Source organism: Sminthopsis crassicaudata, chromosome 3, assembly GCF_048593235.1.
Source record: "Sminthopsis crassicaudata isolate SCR6 chromosome 3, ASM4859323v1, whole genome shotgun sequence".
In the NCBI taxonomy this organism is placed as follows: Eukaryota; Metazoa; Chordata; class Mammalia; order Dasyuromorphia; family Dasyuridae; genus Sminthopsis; species Sminthopsis crassicaudata.
Window position 1 is genome coordinate 443029916 of NC_133619.1, and position 22025 is coordinate 443051940.

The window sequence follows — 22025 nt, forward strand, 5'->3', positions numbered from 1 at the left end:
TGCTGGATATGAAGAACACAGGAGTTTTTGTTTTTTTGTGTTTTTTTGTTTTTTTTTTTTTTGCTAAACTATGCATATTTGTTACAAGGGTTTTATTTGTATTTTATTTTGTATGTTATTTGTAAATATTTATTAACTTAGCATTTATCCTACATGTATATGTATGTATACATAAATGCATGTATACATACACAAATACAAATAGATACATGGATTTTATAATATGTATTTGTCTTTCCCATCATAATGTAAGTTCATTCTAAGTAGGGATTAAACCATTATTTGTACTCATATCTTCAGGATCTAACTATGCCTAGCACATAGTAGGTATTTAATGCTTGTTGAATCACTGATTTTATTCATTACGCCATACTATTTCTTTAAATGTACAGTTATATGTATTGGTCAACCTGCCACCTGGGGGAAGGGGTGGGGGGAAGGAGGGGAAAAGTTGGAACAAAAGGTTTTGCAAGGGTCAATGCTGAAAAATTACCCATGCATATATCTTGTAAGTAAAAAGCTTAATAAAAAAAATTTAAAATAAATGTACAGTTATACTACTATATATAGATTAAGAGCTTCTTCTTTTCTACAAGCTACTACTGCCTCACCTTTATCACCTCAGACTGTTTCTACTGCCCACTGGACTCTAAAGGGCCTTGGAGAATATAAGCCTTCACAAAGTCAAGCTTGCAGTGTTAGTACATTTGTTAATTCTCTTCCTAGATAAGCAGCTTTCAGCAAAGCTTCTTAAGATTTTTTCCCCCACCCATTCTCTTTTTCTCAGAGGAAGAAGTGTTCCCATTCTTATCCAAAGCTACTTCTTCCAATCATGACTCTGATCCCATTCTCTATATCTACTGGACTCTCCTAAAACTAAAAAAGAAATTACCGCTCTAATTTTTTTTTTTCTTTTTAAGTCACCATCATCATACTTATTAGTATGTTATAATGACGTTTTATAGCTTACAAAGCATATTATCTCATTTAATCTTCACAAGATTAGAAGGGCCAATACTATTATCTCCATTTTATTTATAAGAATCTGATGTTGAGAAAAAGTTATTTGACTTCTCCAAAGTTTTCTCATTTAATAAATAGCAAAATTAGTACTAGAATCTGGGTCTTTCAAGGCCTAATCAAAAACTCTTCCATTACATAATATTGCCTCTCATTTATTATTGTCTCCCTTATGACAAAAGAAAAGCCTTATCTTTGGCCAATAAACTGGGAAGTCAGATTCTCATGCCTACTTCAGCTCATGAGTGGTCTGTAATGTGTACCCCTATAATACTCAGCAGTTCATTAGCTCATACCACTATAAGTGGAGAATTGAGAAAAGAGGGATACTTCAAGTCTTTTGAAATCTGAAAAAGGAATAATCTGCAGTAGCTAGTGCAATAAATCTATTGTGATAAATTCTAAAATTTTGAAATCTAATTATAATAATCAAATTAAATATACAAAAGACTTATAGAAAACTTGTCTACACTTAAAAAAAATAAACTTCTAGATTTCACATCAAAATACCATTTTATATTGCAAATAAGAACTATAAAATCATATGCTAATGGGACAGGGGAAGATATACCCAACTTGAGAGTATAGAGTACTATTCAACTGTATAAGTACTTACATCCTTAAAGAAACGCTGTAACAGGGAAAGCCTAACATCATGCACTGCAGCACATGTATCCCAAGGGTATATCTGCTCCTCTTCTGTGGTTGGCAGCTTCTTTGGCTCTGTGCTATTCCGGCACTGCCCTAAGACTACAAATAAAAAGGAAGTAGGCAGAAATAAACAAAATCACAAAACTGATGAAATTGACAAGTTATTATTATTATTATTATTGTTATAACCCTCAATTTCTGATCCCACCCCCATCCCCAAATACAGATTAGAAATACTTCTAGTGTATTGCATGTTTAACATATTAGATTATTGCCATCTAAGGGAAGGGGTGTGGGGAAGGGAAGGAAAAAAAATGTAGAACACATAATTAGAACTCATGTATGTGTAAATGTACATATGTGTATATGCATAACATAATTATTAATCATTTAAATACTTTTAAGATTTACAAAGTACTTCCCTTATAACACTGAAAATTTTCCAAATGAAAAAACTAAGGCTTTGCTTTAGTTTGCAAAACACAAGATTTTGCAAAGGTGAATGTTGAAAATTATCTATGCATATGTTTTTAAAATAAACAATTTTAATGATAAAAAAAAAAGAGCTCATAGTAGGAGCTTATACCTTTGCTACTTCAAAGATCTGATCAATTCTGTTATTACTGATACTTCCACTGCCCTTTTAGAGGTTTCTTTAGTTGCTGTAGCTGAAAAATTTATCACCCTGAAGCCAACTTCCTGGTGATAAGCTGCTCTAAAGTTAGCTATTCTTATGTGACAGATGAAGAACATATTGTTCAGTCCAGATTCAAAGCTCAGAACTTATGCTCCAAAGTATAACCTTCAAGAACAGAGGCCCTCTGAGGTCATCACATTAGGACTTCAGTGTTAAGTAAAATACTTCAAAAATATAAACTGTTCTAGCTTTCCTTTTTATAAATAATACTAAAACTAGAGCCAAAAGATTCTGAAATAGGAGGCTATAAGTATACGTCAATATGTTTTCTATTAACTACTATCAGAATCACACCCAAAGTACAGCAACTACAATCATGGTACTTCAAGTGAATTTATAGCAGCTCCAACAAGAACAAAGGCAGCCAGCAGCTGGCAACAATTAACGTCAGCATATTAAATACAATTACTGTAAGCGTATGGCAAAATACAGTAAGTCTCTTTCCCTTCCCAGGTAACTTCTTCAGGCATTTTTTTATTTTTTTATTTTTGCACTTCTGTGAAACTACCTCCCAACAATACTTCGATCTATTGGATACTGTTGGTTCACTTTAACCAGAACTCATATGTGTACAAAAATTAGTGGCAAAATGGGAGTCTCACATAACAATCTTTACCCTAGTCAATGCAAATTCCTAGCCCTGACTTAAAAAAAAAAAAAATCTCCACAAACATTTTATTTCCCTATAGGCATGAAAATTGTTCTGTCCTTTCTAGTGTGATAATATTCTTGATTCAACTACTGCTTGGAATGATACTTATACAAAAGCATGCTAAGTTGAATGAATGAGAAATTTGTTTTGTAACTCAAAAATGTCAAAGTGGATTGTGCAGATATCACATTACACAATATTTCTGTTCACATAAATACCTAAAGAATACCTAAAAAAACAAGGAAAATAAGGTCAATAATGAGATGTTTACAATGTTCAAAATAATGTGAACTTTGGAACCAGAAAGACATGAGTTCAAGACACAAAAAGTTGTGTGACTATTCACATTATTTAATCTATCAAATTCCTCATCTGTAGAGTGAGAACAATAATATCTTTACTATGCATCTTATGGATTTGTTGTGAAGAAAGCACTTTATAAACCTTAAAATAGTTTATAAACATGTTTTTATAAATAAGAAATATTTATATGGGTACACAGCTATAGCTAAATCTAAGACTTGCTATAAAAGGAAACTTTATAATCACAAAGCAGTACACTAATAAAATTAAATTATTTGGTAAAGTAAATTCATTTAAGGGTTTAACTTGTTCTGTAAAGTATCTGAAAAAGCAATATCTTTACAAAATGTTTCATTGCCCTTAATTTCAACTTTTTGGGACTGAGTCACCCAAATTTGCAAAGCAGAAATAAGGCTAACAAGAAGATAGCCTCAGAGGCAGGATCTGAATATGTCTTGTTGACTCCAAGCTTAACTCCTACTTCTTGCACAGAATACAACCAATTATTAGTTCTCCATATTCTCTGAAAATTTATGAAAAGACTCTTAATAAATGTATTAGAAACATATAATTTTCTTTCCAAGTAGGAGGAGAATGCTAACATCAGAAATTCACTTAATAGAAGAAATTAAAGCCATTTATACTCATTTGAAAAAAAAATGCTCTAAATCATGATTGATTAAAGAAATGCAAATTAAAGCAACTCCAAGATACCACTTCATACCTCTCAAATTGGCTAAGATAACAGGAATAGATAATGAAAAATATTGGAGGTAATATTGGAAAAACTGGGACACAAATGTTTTGTTGGTAGAGTTGTGAAATGATCCAGCCATTCTGGAGAGTAATTTGGAATTATATCCAAAGATCTATCAAACTGTGCATACCTTTCAATCCAGCAGTGCTACTACTAGGCTTATATCCCAAAGAGATCATAAAAGAGAGGAAAGGACCCACATGTGCAAAAATGTTTGTAGTAGCCCTTTTTGTAGTGGCAAAAAACTATAGAAATTGAGTGGATGCCCATCAGTTGTGGAATGGCTGAATAAGTTATGGTGTATGAATGAAATGGAATATTATTGTTCTACAAGAAATGATGAGGGTTGATTTCAGAAAAGCTTGGAAAGACTTACATGAACTGATACTGAGTAAAGTAAGGAAAATCATGAGAACACTGTACACAGTAACAGCAAGATTATTTGATGATACAACAATCCAACACAATTCCAATAGATTTGGGATGAAAAATGACATCCACATCCAGAGAGAGAATTATGGAGATTGAATGAAGATTGAAGCAGAGTGTTTTCATCTTTTTTTTGTTTGTTTGTTTGCTTTTTCCTTGTCATATTTTTTCCCCTTTTGGTCTTATTTTTCTTATGCAACATAACAAACATGGAAATATGTGTAAAATGATTGTACATGTACTATACTGGATTGCTTACTTTCTCGGGGAGAAAAGAGGTAAGAAAGAGAGGGAGGAAGAAAAAATTCAAAATTCAAAATCTTACAAAAATTAATGTTGAAAACTATCTTTACATGTATTTGGAAAAATAAAATGCTATTGAGAAAAGAAAGAAAGAAACAAGTCAAAAAAATAGTTTACCAAATAGTGTTCATTCAACTTGTGGATCCTACGAGAAGCCAATAGGACTGTTACATGTCTTCTAACTCAAGCAGTTTTATGAATTACATAATAGTTGTGAATATGCATTGTTAAAGGGAAGTTTACACACAAGGAATAGCCTTTATACACCTTTACATATATATAAAACCTTTATAGCTTTTATATATATAAAATCATAAGTAGTTTGGGGCAGAAAAGATAATTATGTGGAGGGAAAAAACTGTAACATAACATTTAAAGATTTAAGTATACTAAAATGGATGAGGATCAGGACAGAAAACCTTTGAGAAGAGTCTTTGCTCAAAGTTTTCTGAGGAGGAAAGTCATCAAAAGAGGAGGTGAGAGATGGAAGGGGAAAAAAAGGAATAGGGGTCTTGAAGGGGAAGAAGCATTAAGAGCTATGAAAAACCAGTTGCCAAATGGTTTTTTTTAAACAATATTTAAAACTAAAGTTTGTTTGTTTTTTTTTCTATCTGTAGAAGGTATAGAATGGAAGAAAGCCAGAACAATGATCCAAATTAGTCAATCATTAAATAGTAAAGAAAAAATAAAATAATTTCAGAATATGAAAATCCTGCCATAATAAATTTTACAGGCTTTGAACCCCAAACTTTCAACTCCAAACGAGCCAATTCAAATATTCAGGAAGAATGTCTAACTGTTTGTCTTCAAGCATCTTAGCCTAACCAAGTGATCCTTCTTAGAAATAATACTTAACTGGTTTTCTTATAACTAGGAATTGGAAAAAGATATCATTATCTCCAAATACATTTGGGGAGAGGGAGCAAAACAAAGAGAAGGATGCTGGGGAAGAATGCTGAGAAATGCTTCATGCTTTTTCAAAGAACTATAGCTTTAGAAATAGGGAAAATCAAAATTGTCAAACATACCACAGCATGCACAGCTTCTACTTAGATACAGTTCCACTATGGGATATTTGGGACATTACCCATACTTGATATCAACATGGCCCTATTTTTAACAAAATGGAATATGTGACATTCCAGAGATATTGGACCTAGAGTTTTAAAGAAAACCTTAAAATATTTTAACTTTTAAAGGGAGGCAGGATGAGGATGGAGGAATTAAATAATGTATTAAATTGTTTCATTTTTCAAATATCTTACAGAATACTGATAATAAGTTCTTCAAAATGAATTTTTATTCTGAAATTTCATTATACTAAAGAAATGGTTTGTGATTCAAAACCAAAAACAAAATATAAAAATGAAGTATTGCTTTGGTATATATATATTTACAGATCTGGACTTGGATATATTGACATATAGAATGGTGTGCAACAACAAAAATTAGAACTCATGTATGTGTAGGTGTACATATGTGTCTATGCATAACATAATTATTAATAATTTAAATATTTTTAAGATTTACAAAGTATTTCCCTTATAACACTGCGATAGGTAGTAAATGTATTATTACTCCCATTTTCCAAATGAAAAAACTAAGGCTAAGAGAGTTTATGTGATTTACCAATGTACATTTAAATATTTAAAATTTAAAGGGCAGAATTCAAGCCTAGGAATTCTAATTCCACATCTGATCTTTCAAAATAATAAAAGTTAATAACTATTTTGATTCTGAGATGTAGCTCAATAAAAAAATGTACCTGAAGAGGCTTGCAAAAGCACAACCAACCCTGTGGGTCGTTCTTCAGAGGACGGGCCACTTTGTCCACAGATGACACAGTCATATACTGCTTCAGAGACTTGCTGTTCTGGTGTCACTATCTCCATAGCAATATCAGTTTCTGGAGAATCTGGGGCAAGGGGGGAGAGGAGGAGAAAAGGTTATATCTACAAATTTCTGGAAAGCATCTTTATAAAGAAACAAGTAGAAAAGTAAAACTCAAATATCAGGTACTGATAAGATCACTACTTCATAACTGAAGCAATGATAGAAGCTTTCTAAAGTAAAAATTTTTTTCAGGAAAAAAGTTTACAAAATAATGAAAATAACTGACAGTTATACTGACATTATGACACCAAAGAATATACAATATTTGAATTTTAAGATTACATATGTTGTTCGGTATATCTTATATTATTCTTTTTTAAAAACTGGTACTAAAAATGAAGAATGTGAACTTTATATATAAAACTTTAAAAAGAAATGTCTATCATTTTGAGGATTTTCTCCAAGTCTTAGAAGGCAGACTTTAAAAAAACTCAGACGATCTTGGGAAGAAATATTTATTGTATTCTTTTATATAGATGTGACACTCAGATACATGTTAATCAATGTATTGGATTTAATACAAATAATACAAAAATTCAGCCAGATGTATTATGTGAGTTACCTCCCATCTACCCCAACAATCGCCAAACAAGAAGTATATCCCAAATCTATATAAACATCCACAAGGGAAGATGATGAAATACATACAAGAAGTCTTCTGAAATAACAGTGAAGTAGTAACCTACTTAAACCTACTTAAACCTCCCATTCACCCTAACCTCTGTATTAAAAGCAATTTTCCTAAGGTTCTGTCATGTAAGTTTGGCTAGCTTTTCCCCAAGGCCCTGGGGGTTAAGCTAGATTCCTTTCTTTAAAAGTATTAAAAGTACCAAAACTCTCCTTCTTGACTTGAGAAAAGTTATTAATAAAGTTTCTCAAGCTTCTGAGTTAGACCAACTAGGAAGTTATGTTCAGTTTAATCAACATAGTATCTTCATTTAATATCCATGTTAAATATCCTTCATACACTGGCTATATATAGCTTCTTCTGTTAACAGTAGACTTAGGAAATCTCATTTCAATCCAAAATCTGACCTATTAAAGCAAATTACCTAAGTCAGACCCAGGCCATCACACACCCTTACTCTTCCCTCTCCCAGCAAAAAATTAGAAGGTTTGTATTTCAAGCCTCTACAATTCTCTCAAACCAATAACCTTGTCTGAACCTTACACTCTACAAGAAGGCACATATTGCCCAGCCACATGACTATAAAAGAAGTTTTGAAGCAACTATGAGTTAGGGGTAAATGCAGAGCCAGCTAGAAGTGAAAAATACTTATGTAAGGTAAAACAGTCTAGAAAGCTAACAGAGAATCAATACTCTTCCAGAGTTTTAGATAGAGACCAGAAAAACTCCTACAATCACCAGCTAGAAGAGGTTAAAACTGCCTTAGAACCTTGTGCCAAAAAAAAAAAGAAAAGAAAAGAAAAAAAAGTACCCCCACAGCAGTGAAAGGAAAGGACTCAGATAGATAATAAAAAGAAAGTGTGAGAAAAAAAAAATTTTAAGGGTTGGGAATGGGGAGCAGGGGGGCCTTAAAGATAGAATAGTAGTACATAGATAAATTTGGGGATAACAAATTTAGATTCCAAGCAGATAAAAACCAGATATGCAGACACACAACTTGTCTTGTAAAAAATAAATAAGAATTTTTTAAATAGCCAGAAAATTTAATGTTATAAAGGAAATAGAAATTAAAACTCTCAATAAAAAAGAGAGCAAGGTAATAAATCTGTGGCTTCCCAGAGATCATTGAACAAAAATAGGAAAATCCAGAATGGTTCCAAAGAGAAATACAATTTTTAAGTGAAAAAAGTAGAGTAAAAATTAGGAGATTGGAAATCTGAGCTACTAAAAAATAAATACGACAACAAACAATTTAAAAGTCACAAAGAATAATTTCTCTTAATAGATGTGCTATCAGATGGATGGAAGGAAAGATGCAGGAAAACTTGGAAAGATTTGCATAAACTGATACAGAAAGAAGTGAGCAAAACTAGGAAATAATTTATACAACAAGAACAGAAAATCAGCTTTGAAAGATTTAACAACTGTAATCAATTGGCTGATCACAATTTAAAAAGACCAATGATGAAATATGCTTCCCCACTCTCTGAAAAAAAAAAAAAAAAAAATGGTAGCACGCTACAGGTGTAGAATAAGGCGCTCATTTTCATACATTATCAATATGGGAATCTGTCTTGCTTTACAATGAATATTTGTATGAGTTTTGGATTTATTGAGATTTATTTCACTATGGTGGGATGTTAGGAAGAAAATAAATTATGTTAACTGAAAAATATAAAATTTCACTTAAAAAAAAGAATAGAGCCTCTGAAAAAACATGATTATAAATATGGAATTCAAAAATACTTGAGTTTAAGAAAATTAGTGGGAAAAAATTAAACAACTTTGAAAACAGATATATAAAGTCTACATAAAGCAACTGACCTTGAAGACAGAATACTAGAAAATCAGAAATATATTAATAAATTTTTTAAAGATTTTTCTAATGCTATTTCTAGAGTAATATAATTCTAAAGGGATAAGACTAAAATGGATGGAGTTTTCAATGTTTTGTCTTCCCTCTCAATAATTATTTTCTATAACTAAGTAGAAAATTATTTATTATTTAAATCTTAATTTTAAATTTTTAATGGCATAGTTAATGGTAGCATATCATGATTTACAATAAAATAACATAAATGTTACTGATTACTTAATTTCATAATAGATGATTTTGTGTATTAACACAAATATCAGACTCAAGTCTATCATTAAGTTATAAAATTATATTAAGAGCTTGAAAAGATTCAGAAATATTACTATTTCTTCCATTTGAAAAAATATACATTAAAATATTCATTCTATTTTTAATAAGCAAAACTATTAGATACATTCTTATATAGATTAATAAAATTAAACTTTTTAAAACTACATATCTAAGTCACAATATACATAAATCGTTTTGTAAAAGACTAAAAGTTTGGGGAAAAAAAGTATGTGAATATATATGACTAAAAAAATGAATTGTTGTGCACCCAGGAAATGAATGGAAAAGTATTGCTATTTTCCCCTATAGATGTATCAATATTATATTTCCATGTTAGTGAGCATTCTTAAAAACCAAACACTCTTTTCCATTGCCTCATGCAATATGGGAAGATCGGTTTGCTGCTAGTCACTAAATGAACCAGAGGTATAAGTTTTTCAGCTGTTTATTTTATGTATGAGCTTGGGCATAGAGAGCTCATGACAATTACCTAATCTATCTTGCCATTTGGTTGGGATCCTGGAATTATAGTATTCTAAGGGGAGGGAAGGGATCAAATAAAAGCATTTGAAATAAAAAAATTTAAAAAATGAATTGTTTCTTTTAGCTGAATATAATAAACAAAAATGAGAAGAAATTAAGTTCTGGTAGCTAAATTTTCTCTACTAATTCAACAATGATGAAAAGCAATATATGAAAAAATGGGGACATTCTATTCAAAAATGATGAATTTAAATTGTGGAACTACCTTGACTTGTCTACATATGCAAATGTTACTCAGTTGCCATATCCATTCAATCTTTAGGCTCTATAATGACTTCTAACATACAATAGATATCAATTGTTGATATTAATATATGATGTTGATAACTGATATCCAATGTGATTTTTTTCAAGTCATATTAATACATCTTTTTAGAAATAAAGTACCTATTACAAAATGAATATTTAAAAATATTGTTTTAATGAGAAACATCTCAAAATTTAGAGAATAAGTGGTCAAATTGGTAATTATCCTAAATAAGATAATACACCTGCACACACAGTTTTAAATAAACATAAAATCTTTCAGCAAACTAAAGTCTCAACTTTTATGACTGCTACTTCACATCTTGCCATAGTAAACATTCTTTTAAAGTTCTCTAAAAGACACAATGTGTCAAAATAATTCAAGCACTCTGCCTTAACTAAAACCTGGTACTCATGAAACTCTTCATTGAAAACAATGTACTATATTAAAATGATGAGGTTGCTAATATTTAATCTGTTTTACTAGTAATATGTAAGAGACAGAAAACATCTACTTCCATTTTAAAAAATATTCCACAATCATTATCTTAAACTCACTTATAAATTATCTTCAATATTCATATTTCTAAACAATATAATTCTACTTTAAAGGTTAATTTATATAAAGTTCCCTTTATTGCCATTTGGGAGCCAATCAGCTATAAAAATTAAATTTTGATAAATTAATAACTGAAATCAATCTTGAAATTATAAAACAGTCTTGCCAATTACTTGTAAATTGTGCTTTTAAAGCTAGCAATTTGGTGAATTTAGTCTAAAATAAGCATTTGCTGGAAAGCAGCCTGGTAGAGGTTGAATTTAAACCAACATATTACATACATCACGTACCAATTCAAAATAGTTACATGACCTAAATATTAAAGATGAGATAATTTCAAAATCACAATAGAAGCTTATCACATGCCTTTTATAACTATGGATAAAAAAATTAATTTTTGACCAAAAAAAAAGTTAATTAATAAATTTAATTAAATTTTGATTAAATGAAAAGAGAAGCAGTCAACTGAAAAAAAAAATCTATCAAACGTCTCTGATACGGTATTTGTCTGATATACAAGATGCATTGACAGCTAACAGAAATATATTGAACAAAAACCCTTCCCAAACAGATAAATGTTCAAAGAATATGAAAAAAAAATTTATTTTGGTATATATATGGAAGTCTTTTTTTGTCAATGACATCATTAAAACAGAGGAATTGACCTCTTTTACTCAAAAGATAAGGTATTCCCATCTTTGATTCTACATGTTTGTAATGATTTCCCTTTATTTTATTTTTATTTTTAAAAATTTATTTTTCAAGTAGCAAATTCTTTTAAAATTAATTTGTTCCATACACTACTCTTAAAAAAAAAATCCCTCAATACATACCTACATGGTCCAGCATAACAAATTGCCACATTATAAACTATCCAAAAATAAGTCTCTGCACTTTAACTAAATCATCATTCTATAGGAAATGACTGGGATGTTTTACTTTTATCCAATTGGATGTATGGTTTATCACTGCATTGATTAAAGTTCTAAAGTCTTTCAAGGTTTGTTTTGTTTTTATAATGTTATTATATAAATTGCTCTTATTCTGATCACTTCAATCTGCAGTTTTTAAGGGTACTTCAAATTTTCTCTGAAATTGTCACTTTCATTATTTCATATGTCCCATAAATACTCCCTTATATTCCTAAGTTACAATTTTTTACCCATTCCCCAAGAAGATGATACATCCTTAATTAATTTTGGCCTCCTACAAAAAGAATTTCTATAAATGTTTGTATATATGGCTCCCTTTCCAAAGTATTTTATGGGGACAGGGAATGCAGTCTATGAGTAACATAACTGACAAAGAGAATGTACATTTTTTAAACTTTCTGAGTTTTGTTTTCCAGAATGGATGAATTCATACTATCACCAAAATTTCTATCAACATTAAAGATTTCTAGTTCTTCCAAATGATTTGATAGTATTTTTTGTACCTTTATAAATTTCTTTTGGTGGTTTAATAATATACCACTGGGCAGCGAGGTGATAAAGTGGATAGAAAGCTGAAATTTGAGCGAAGACCTGAGTTCAAATCTAACCCCAGATACTTACTGGCTGTGTGACTCTCAGCAGATCACCAAACCTCAGTTTCCCCATCTGTAAAATGGAGTTAATAATAGCACTTATCTCCCAGGGATGTTAGGGGGATGAAATGAGTTAATATATTTAAGGTATTGTCAGTAGAACTCTGAATTGATCCAAACATTCTGGAAAGCCATTTGGAATTATACAAATAAAATGACACTATCCTTTGATCCTAAGATTCTACTGCTAGGAACATATCCCAAAAAGAAGTCAATGACGAAAAGAAAGATCCTTTATATGCCAAAATATTTATAGTAATACTATTTGTGATAGCAAAAAACTGGAAACAAGTCAGATATCTATCAACTAAGCAATGACTAAATAAATTGTGATGCATGAATGCAATGAAATATTACTGCTATAAGAAATGGTGAATACAGAGAAGCATTATATGAATATAAAGTGAAGCAAAAAGAATGAGGAAAAAACATATAGAATTAATACGACAACATAAATGGAAAGAACAACAACAATAAAGCAATGCCATGAAACTAAAATGACCAGGTATGGTCTTAAAGACAAGAGTTATATGATGTGTCCAGGTCCCACATCTAATAAATGTTTAGGACCAGATTTGAAATCTTCCTGACTCAAGACTCAAGTGTCTTAAGTAGCTGAGGCACTTCACACTGCTGAGGCACTTCACTCTGCCTAGTATCTTCAATATTGAGGAAAGGTAGAGAAAAGGTCAACTGCTTTCTCCTAAAACTTCTTAAACCATTTGCTTTGCCCCTCTAACTACACAACCAAGAATGAGGGCTCTGATCTTAATGCTCTCTACAACTCACCCTAGTTCCCTCTCCTCCCCTCCACCTTATGGACTTCAACCAGCACAGGGATAATTCTTTGGTCAGGTCAGGACACTTTTCTCTGTAAGATGAGCCTTCACTTTCACTTTGATATTTCTGAAGGCTCTATTAAGAGAAATACCCCTCATTAGAGACCCCTTTGGCTTGTCATCTTCTCTATCTAATGCCTAATTCCTTTTAAACACTTGGCACTAGTTTACAATGCATCATCCCTAACCCCCTTCTGATCAGATTTGTTTCTTCCAGCCTCAGAGGTTAATACCTTCAAATGATGGCCAACACTCACAGAAAACCGGAAAGAAATACATTTCAAATATGTAGATAAGACAAAGACAAAAGGATTAAAGGACTGTTGTGTATAAATAGTAAAAGGAAGACCATCAGTTTAGCATAATCTCAAAGAGTTGGATGGGGAATAATGCCCAGTTAAGCTTGATAGATGGGTTAAGGCTAAGTGGCATAGGATTTTTAAAGGTAAACTTTACATATGATCTCAGAAACAACAGGCAGTCATTTGAGTTGAGCCAGATACAGACATGAGCAGATTAATATTTAAGGAAAATTAGTTTACCAAAAATGTGTGTAATGAATTGAAATGAGGGACTAGAGGCTAGAAAACTGAGAGAAAGCTTTTGTAATAACTAGCCCAGTTATGATGAAGGTGTGAACTAAAATGATTCCTAGTAGAAACTAATGATAGATGCTAGAGATGTTGTGAAGATAGAAATTATAAAATTAATATCATAGCCAATGAAGTTTAACTGAGGAGTGATTACTGCTAATTGAAAAAGAAACTACAAGATTTGGCAACTGAATGGCAATGAGAGATGAGTGAGAAAGAAATTCAGGATAATACTGAAGTTAAAAACCTAGGAAAAAATCAGGACTAAATGTCTAGATCTGTGACAGATATATATAAATCTATAAATCTGACACCCAAATTTTCAGAAATATCCATTCAATTTTGATAATAAATGATATTATTTAATATCATTAGAAAGCATGTAAGAGAAAAAGACAGAAACTTAGGGAACATCCACAATTAGGAGATGTGCTATGGATGATGAACAAGCAAAGATGACAGAGAAAGTAAGACAGATAGGAGATGAACCAGTCAATAATTCAGAGATAGAGGTAGTCAAATGCAGAAAATAGGCTGAGAAGAATTTCTAACTTTGAAGTTTGGGTTGGTTATTAATAAGATTAGAAGATACTATAAAGACTCAAGGAAATTAGAAAGGTATGAGGAGAAAGTGAGAGGGAAAAAATATGGAAGGAGAAGAAAACAAGCAATTATTAAGCATTTACTGCACGCTAGCACTATGCTAAGTACTTTTATTAGTATTGTTTCATTTGATCCTTACAACGAGCCTATGAAGTCTATGCTATTATTACTTCTATTTTAGAGTTGAGGAAATTGAGGAAGGTAAGAGTTAAATGATGTGTCCAGGTCCCACATCAAATAAATGTTTGGGACCAATTTGAACTCCTATCTTCCTGACTCAAGGCTCAGTGCTCTAATGAGGGAAGTTAAGAGAATAAATTAGGAAAAAACAAAAAAGACTGCTTTGTAGTAGAAAGGGCCTAGCTGAGGCTAGATACATGAATTTGTGATAAGTCCAATTGGCATCAGTGTGAGACTTCTTCCAGTTGCACTGAACAACTCATGTGTAGGATCAGAAAAGGCAGACAATTAGACTTGAGATCTGGCAAGAGAAAAGCAGCAACAGAATGAAGGAGCAAGGGATTTGAGAGGAGAGAACAATGTAGAGTTGAAATGGCTAAATATTCAGACCAAGAATATCAGAACAGAGAAAATATTGAGGGATAGAGAAATTGGAGGTCTTAATGCAGATTAAAAACAGTGTAGAAAAAATGCGTCATAGAGAAGAGGCTAATAATAATAAGATATACTGAGGTATAAGAATGTCAGAGTTTCTAATTAGAAAGCTAAAATACTTATTGAGTAATGATGGGATCTAGTGTGACCATCCTTACAGGTGACTGTGGTAAACTGAAGGAACAGGGATTTATGGTTATTATTAATTATTAATTAATTCATTAGATGGAGATTTCCCAGCTTTTGTATTCACACCATCAAAATCATCAGTTGTTTCTGTCCTTCTGAGAGGAGAGCTATTCCCTCCCTCCCATCCAATTGTAGCTTTTCTTTATACAGGGCTCAAATTTTAGCTATCTCTTCATTGCTACCAGCTACTCTGCTAGATTTCAACTCAACTATCATCATTATATGTCCATACTGGGCATTCTCTCATTCTCCCACCCCTATTTTTTTCAGCTTCTCCTTGTGTACTTTCTTGGTTAGATGCAAAGTCTTAGGACAGCAGGGACTATTTTTCTTTGTGTTTTTTCCACTTATCTCCACCACTTAGCACAGTATCTGACAATGGTAAGCACTTAATAAATGTATTCCATTATAGGCTGAAGAATCAGAATTCTAGGGACTGTATTAGAAGTGTCTATATGTGTAACAAAACCCCTTAATTTAAGGGAAGGAATTGGGGAAGAGAGGAATCAGATGAACAAGATGCTAGATTAATCTGCCAGGATGGGTTCATTAACTCATCCCAATCAAAAGCATTTGATTGTCCCATAAGACAATCAAATCTAAGGTTTGACAGGTTTTAAGGTCTTCTGAAAACCTCTAAGATAAAAAGAAAAATGAAAAGAAAGATTATCTTTTAAATTCTTTTTTTCTTAATGATTGTTTATATTATGACATAATAATTTGACTTTTACTACGAGAAGCCTTATACTTCTGTCTATGAAAAGGTATCATATCAATGATCATTTTCTTCAGATACCTCCACATAACACCCAAGCTTTCCCTCCTATCCACTCAGTTTGTTCATTTTAATTAAATAATTTCAGTTTATATCTCACTTTGATTTTTGAAAGGATAAAAAAAAGTAATTCTTTTAAAGTGAGGATGGCAGTCAACAGAGTCAATAAATTAGCCTGCCAAATTAAAGTAACAAGTGACAAGATATTATGCTCTGATACATTTGTTGAATAAGATCTGTCAATCAATCAGAAATGGGAACAAGGTTTGAACAAAGCCAAGACATCTCTAACAAATAGATTAATCAGTTACAGGCATTAGACTTTAGAAATCTTTGAAAGCTATTGGATGAAGAGAATAATTCTGCAAAGCAAGTTTACTGGTTCTGGGTAAAAAAATCCAAGTCATTCCTTTTGGGTCTAAAGAAGGATTCAAGTATCTGGCAACTAAACAGCAGAAGCATCTAGTCAAGTCCCTAAAAAGGAATTGCTTAGACAGAGGAGAAGGGCCCTAGCTTCAGTGTCCTTCCTCCTTTCTAACTTTATGAAATTCAGAGAGCCAATAGATTTTGTTCTTCCCAGTGGCATCCTCATCCTAACAATATCCTTGAAATAACTGATTCAGTATATGGAACTGAAATCAAGAAAAAACTAGATGCACTGAGAAAAAAATAGCTTCAAGACTCTATGAGGAGTTCAGCATATATGTTATATCATACCTAGTTACCTAAAGACCTAACAACCTCATATAGGGGAGAATAAGATTTCCAATACCCAAGATCCGTAACCTCTTAGCCACTTGTATTTCCAAAGCTTGAATCTACCTTCCTATAGCTTATGTACTGACAGATGAGTTTATCATAAACTTGGAGAAAATACATATCAACTATGTTATTACTACACCAAATTACTAACCAAAAGCTAATTAGATTTAGCTACTTAGCTGCTATCTATTAATCATGGAAAATACCAGGGGGTCTCATGAATGATAGCTTTAGAAAAATACATCACAACTCCTTGGAATTGTCCCTGGATCCCTGAAGGGACATATAGAAACCAACACAGAACCTACAGATCTACCAGTACTATCTGGAATCAGGAAATTCATTCTAGAACCTATAGGCTCTACATAAATATGGCATTATAATTATACATAAAACTAAATAAGTTAAAACTCACCAACATCCATAGCAGTTTCCATGAAGCTTTTCTGTCTGGAAGCAAATTCTGCAAGCAACTTCTGTTGTCTTTCTCTAGCCTTTTGTCGCCTAAATTAAACAAAGATAGAAAGGGTGTATCACATCTCTAACTCCAGCAGTTTTTGATAATATAGTCACTATAATTAAAATGAGGTTTTAGAAAACTCACAAATAGGAAACTAATTTCTCCTAAAATGAAGACAATGAAAATTGTGGTAAGCACTCAGGGTGTTTTAAATTTTATTTATTTATTAATGCACTATGAACGGTTTTTCCAGATGTTATCATAGCCATATACAAAGACTCCTACAGGAAATGAAGCCTTGATCAGGATACAGTTAGGATATTATTTCATCATGATAACCAAACTAAACTTAATTACTTCCATATTTATGTCCTTTCAGAAACATATTAATGGAAAGTGGAGACTTAATCATTACTATGTAATACTCATAATTATATAATATATCCCCTATATAAATTGGAATATAGACTGAAAAGAAATGGAGGTAACTATGTTCATTGAAATGCTCATGTAAGATGACCCAAAAGACTCAGTGCAGGCTAAGTTTATTAAAATTTAAACTGTAGGCTTAAAGAAGCAAATTGCACTAAACTTTTGGGACATTATCATCATTAAAATTTGGGAAGGTTCTGATTGACTAGAGCTTAATAATCAATTATATTACTTCTTTACATCATGGATCAATGATTTTTACAATCTCCAAAGAGACCAAAAAAGTGCCTCAACAAATCTTTTGCATGCTGAAAACATGTTTATATTTGGATCTTATCCCAATTCAATGCTTCCTTTAAAATGCTGTGAATTCATAGTTCTCATCTTCATATTCCTCTTCTCTTTCTCAAAAGGTGGTATCTATATTGTCATTCCTACTGTTCCTTCAACAACTCCTTTACTTTGTGTTCTTTCATGTCCAAAATAATCTATCATTAGTATCAATTGGTTTTCTCTATTGTCTTTCTTAATGAAGAAGATATCCTACCAAAGATCCCCTACTATTTTAAGTAAATTTATTATTTTTGCATTCTTTTTTAAATTTTGAGTTCTTGATGAGGAAACCCCCAAACTCTTAAAGCTCCTTGGACTCTGCCCCAGGACTCTGCCCCACCCCAAGCACAGTTTCCTCCTTATCTAAAAAACCCATTGAATTCTATTCAAATTCTAACCCTGGCTGGAACTCAAGCCAGAAGCCAATATGGGACACCACCCATGAGCCCCTTCAGATTATCAAAAGCCCCATTATAAAAAGGGCTAAACTGGAGTCAACTCTTTGCAAAAATTCCAAACATGGCATCCTTACGCTGGTCATGTCAAGGATTTCTGCCCACTGGACCTGTGGTTCCAGTGCCCTTTTATCTCTACCCTCAATAATTAATTAAACTTTACTTCCAAACCCCATAATAAACCTCTTTTAATCCAGGTTTTCGGGTCCGTAAATTCCTTTATAGGGGACTCTTGCACCGTATTAGACCTCATTTAACTCTGTATCCTTGCACCTAATAAAAATGGGTTGCAGGGGAGCTCTATTTGACCCCCTGTACCCCGAACTTGCCACTAGACCTCAATTAAACCTAATTTCATTTAGGCACCCCTTATCTAGTTCTCATCAATTGGTTCCCTGATCGAGACTCCTCAAAAACTAGACACAATTTGCCTCCCAAACAGAACCCTAACCTTTTCAGAGCTCTGGGTTTTCAGCTGTTCTTACAGTATTCTTCCAGGAAGAATATCTGCATTCCTTCTTCCTTCTCACCCTATCTCTAAAACATAGTGGGCACCCAGACCGAGTCTGGGTTGCAGGCAAATTTCTCCCATGGAGACTACTTGCATTTCAGGCAAAAAGTCCTCTCTTTGTCATAGTCTATTTTTAGGGATAGCAGGACCAGGAAATCCGGAACTCTGGACAAGGTAAAAGACTTTTTTTCTTTTCCTATTTTGCAATGGACATCCAAAGCCACTTAGTCAGGCTTGGATTGTCTTTAGGATTGTCTAGGGCATATACTCCAGCAGGATTCCTTACAAATTGCTGCAAATTGACAAAAGGTCTCTTTTTGTCTCACTCTCTGTCTTTAAAGATAAGAGAGAAACTGCAAGAAGTTGGAAAACTAAAACCTTTTACCTGCCCTCAATCTAGACACACCGAAAACTGCTTCCAGAGACAAAAAACCTTCTTTTGCAAGGCATATCTAATCCCTTTTTCTCTCATCAGAAAGCCGGCCCTCAGGCCTGAACTCCAAGATACATGGGAGGAAGTATCTCTTTTTCACCCCTCTCCACCTCCCAGACCAAGGAGACACATGGCCGACCCCAACCCTTTCAGGAATCCCAGGCCAACACTCTCTTTGATTTGTTCTGGGGAGATAACCAGAGAAACATAAGCGAATCTGTTGAGCCTCTCTCCCACTCCACTGTAATAGTCAGACTGTAGCCATAAAGAGAAAGATCACTGGATTGGGGTGAGCTTAGAGATATGTCTCTAGCCGGCTGCTACTCCCTAGACAGAGATAAGTGATCTCTCCTTCAGGATGAGCTACCCCGCCCTCAAGTTCCTGCCTGAGCCCTCAACATCCAGGAAGCACTGGGTAAGATAACATCTCTTTCTCCCGCATCCTCTCTCTTCTCAGACCACTTCCATGTGGCTTGGCAACATGCCATTTAAATACTCCCATCCTGTCCCCTTCTTGGGGTATTGTAATTTCTTGGGGAAATTAAAGGACACAAATCTTAATCTTCTCAAATCTCAGAAAAGTTTCCCATCAACTCTTAAAATTATACTTTGTTGGCAATCTGGACAAGTGGGCCATATCCCTCCCAGACCTTTTATATGGCTCTTAAAGGAGCTGCAACTTTCAGCCCTCTCAGAGAGCAAGCTTGTCCTATACATTTAAAACAGAACTCAGGTTTCCCTGATTTTGTCATCCTGTGTTAGAACAGAGCTGCTCATCACAGCTTTTCACTGTAGCAGACTCAAAATTATGCTTTTCCATGCTCACGAGGCTGTCTACAAAGACAGAGAATTTCAAACTGTTCACTTTTTTCCTTAGCATCAGGACACTTACCTGCTCATGGAGAGATAAAGCCTAGATATCTCCTACTTCTCTCTCTCAGTTTCCTACCTAACCTTACAAGTGAGAAAAATAACTCCTGAATTTTCTCGGTCCCAGGACCTTTTATTTTAGCACACTCTCCTATTTTTCTGGATTGGCATTCTAGACCCCCTACCAACAATTAAAAGTTTCTTTCCTAAGCTCCAACCTTGGCCAGGTTGCAGCTTCAAGAAAGACCTTTGGAATGATGGCTGGGAAATAAAATTCCGAATCAAGGCAAATTAAATTAATTGTTAAGAGAGTACACATGGCTTCTGTCTCTTTCCTCTTATTTCCTGCAACAGTGAATGAGTTGGGAAGATAGAGCCTATTTTCAAAACTCCTTAACTACTTTCAATTTGGCACCTCTTATTGGGGGGGGGAGGGGAAGTCTTTTCTTTTGCCTTTTCTCTAGCTTGCAGAATTCCCTTGTGGGGATTCCTGTGGTGTCTCTCTAGACTTATTCTTTATTCTATAGCTGGTCCTTAACAAATTCTCCCTTGCTATTGTGCCACAGTTCTCTTTTACTTCCTCAGTTTCCCTAAACTGATCTCTATCTTGCCTCAGTTTCTCTGGTATTGCAGTTCTAGGAGCCCAGGGGCTATAGAATATGAATAGATTCTCCTTTAAGCTGTCTCTTAATGCAGAGACAAACACTAGACTTGAGAAAAATAGCTTAATCTCAACACCTGAACTCCAAATAGAATTCCAATCTCTCTCTCTCTCTCTACTCACCCACTGCTCTCTGCTAGCACCTAGTCAGCCTGGGGTGAAGCTTAGCTGCCTTCCCTTCCCCCCTGCCTCTTGGGAAATGGAGTGGGGAGAAGGAGGCCACATGGAATTACCCCACACCCACCTTCCTCAGAGGCTTAGCTTTTGCAAAAGATTTTAAGATAGGCCCGCCTTTAAGTTAATTGATCTATTTTTAAGACCTGTTAAAACTGGGATTTGTTAAAACTGTTCAAACTAACTATTGCTGTATGTTTGAAATTTACTAGTCTGTTATGTATATGAATTTTGATTTATCTGATAATTTCTGTTAAAAAGGGAGGAAGGAAACTGAAACTGGTCAGGAAATTGGGAAACTGATGTATTTTTCTGCCCTACCCCCTATTTCATTAGTTCAGATTGAATTGGAAATTATTTTACTCTTTGCTTAAAATTTACTGGACTATAATTTGCTGGGTTATGTTTTAACTTTGAAATCCCTTATTCAGTCTTTGGGATTATTCTTTAGAAACAACCAGAAATCAGACACCTGTCCTGGGACTGGCAGTCTCTCTGATCTGTTTCTCCCCTCTACCCCAGTTCCTTAATTGCTATTTCAGCATTTTGATATCAGGACTCTAATAGTTTGGGGTAACCTGACTTGGTCTAACAGCATAATTTGCTCAGAAATGTCTTCTACTAGCAACTCCTGTTCCAGAGAGAGGGGACAGGTGAAGCTACTCCAGGCCCCACTTTTTCCCTCTTTTGGAGCCCCTGACAGACCTTGGGTGCCCCTCTTAGGCCAGCAGGACTGCCTTGAGCACTGATACACAACAGAGGCTGAGTTTAATGCACAAATGACCACAGATCTCAGACTGTCCATCACTCCCCAACTGCAGAGATGTGTCTCCCTAAATGAGGAATGCTGTTTGATGCTAATAATTCTGAGGTTATCAGGGAGAAACTGGTCCTTGCCATAAGTCCTT

General features: G+C 33.5%; 1 protein-coding gene across 4 annotated transcripts in view; it reads right to left on the minus strand.

The window, feature by feature from the left end:
• UBR3 (ubiquitin protein ligase E3 component n-recognin 3) overlaps window positions 1-22025 on the minus strand; it is a 280583-nt gene that overhangs the window by 103390 nt on the left and 155168 nt on the right. For all 4 annotated transcript variants that reach the window (XM_074303157.1, XM_074303159.1, XM_074303158.1 and 1 more), the window contains 3 exons: window positions 17204-17292; window positions 6578-6727; window positions 1637-1770 (listed from right to left, as the gene is read on the minus strand). In XM_074303157.1, coding sequence (XP_074159258.1) covers window positions 1637-1770; window positions 6578-6727; window positions 17204-17292 — 373 coding nt within the window. The remainder of the gene's footprint in view (window positions 1-1636; window positions 1771-6577; window positions 6728-17203; window positions 17293-22025) is intronic.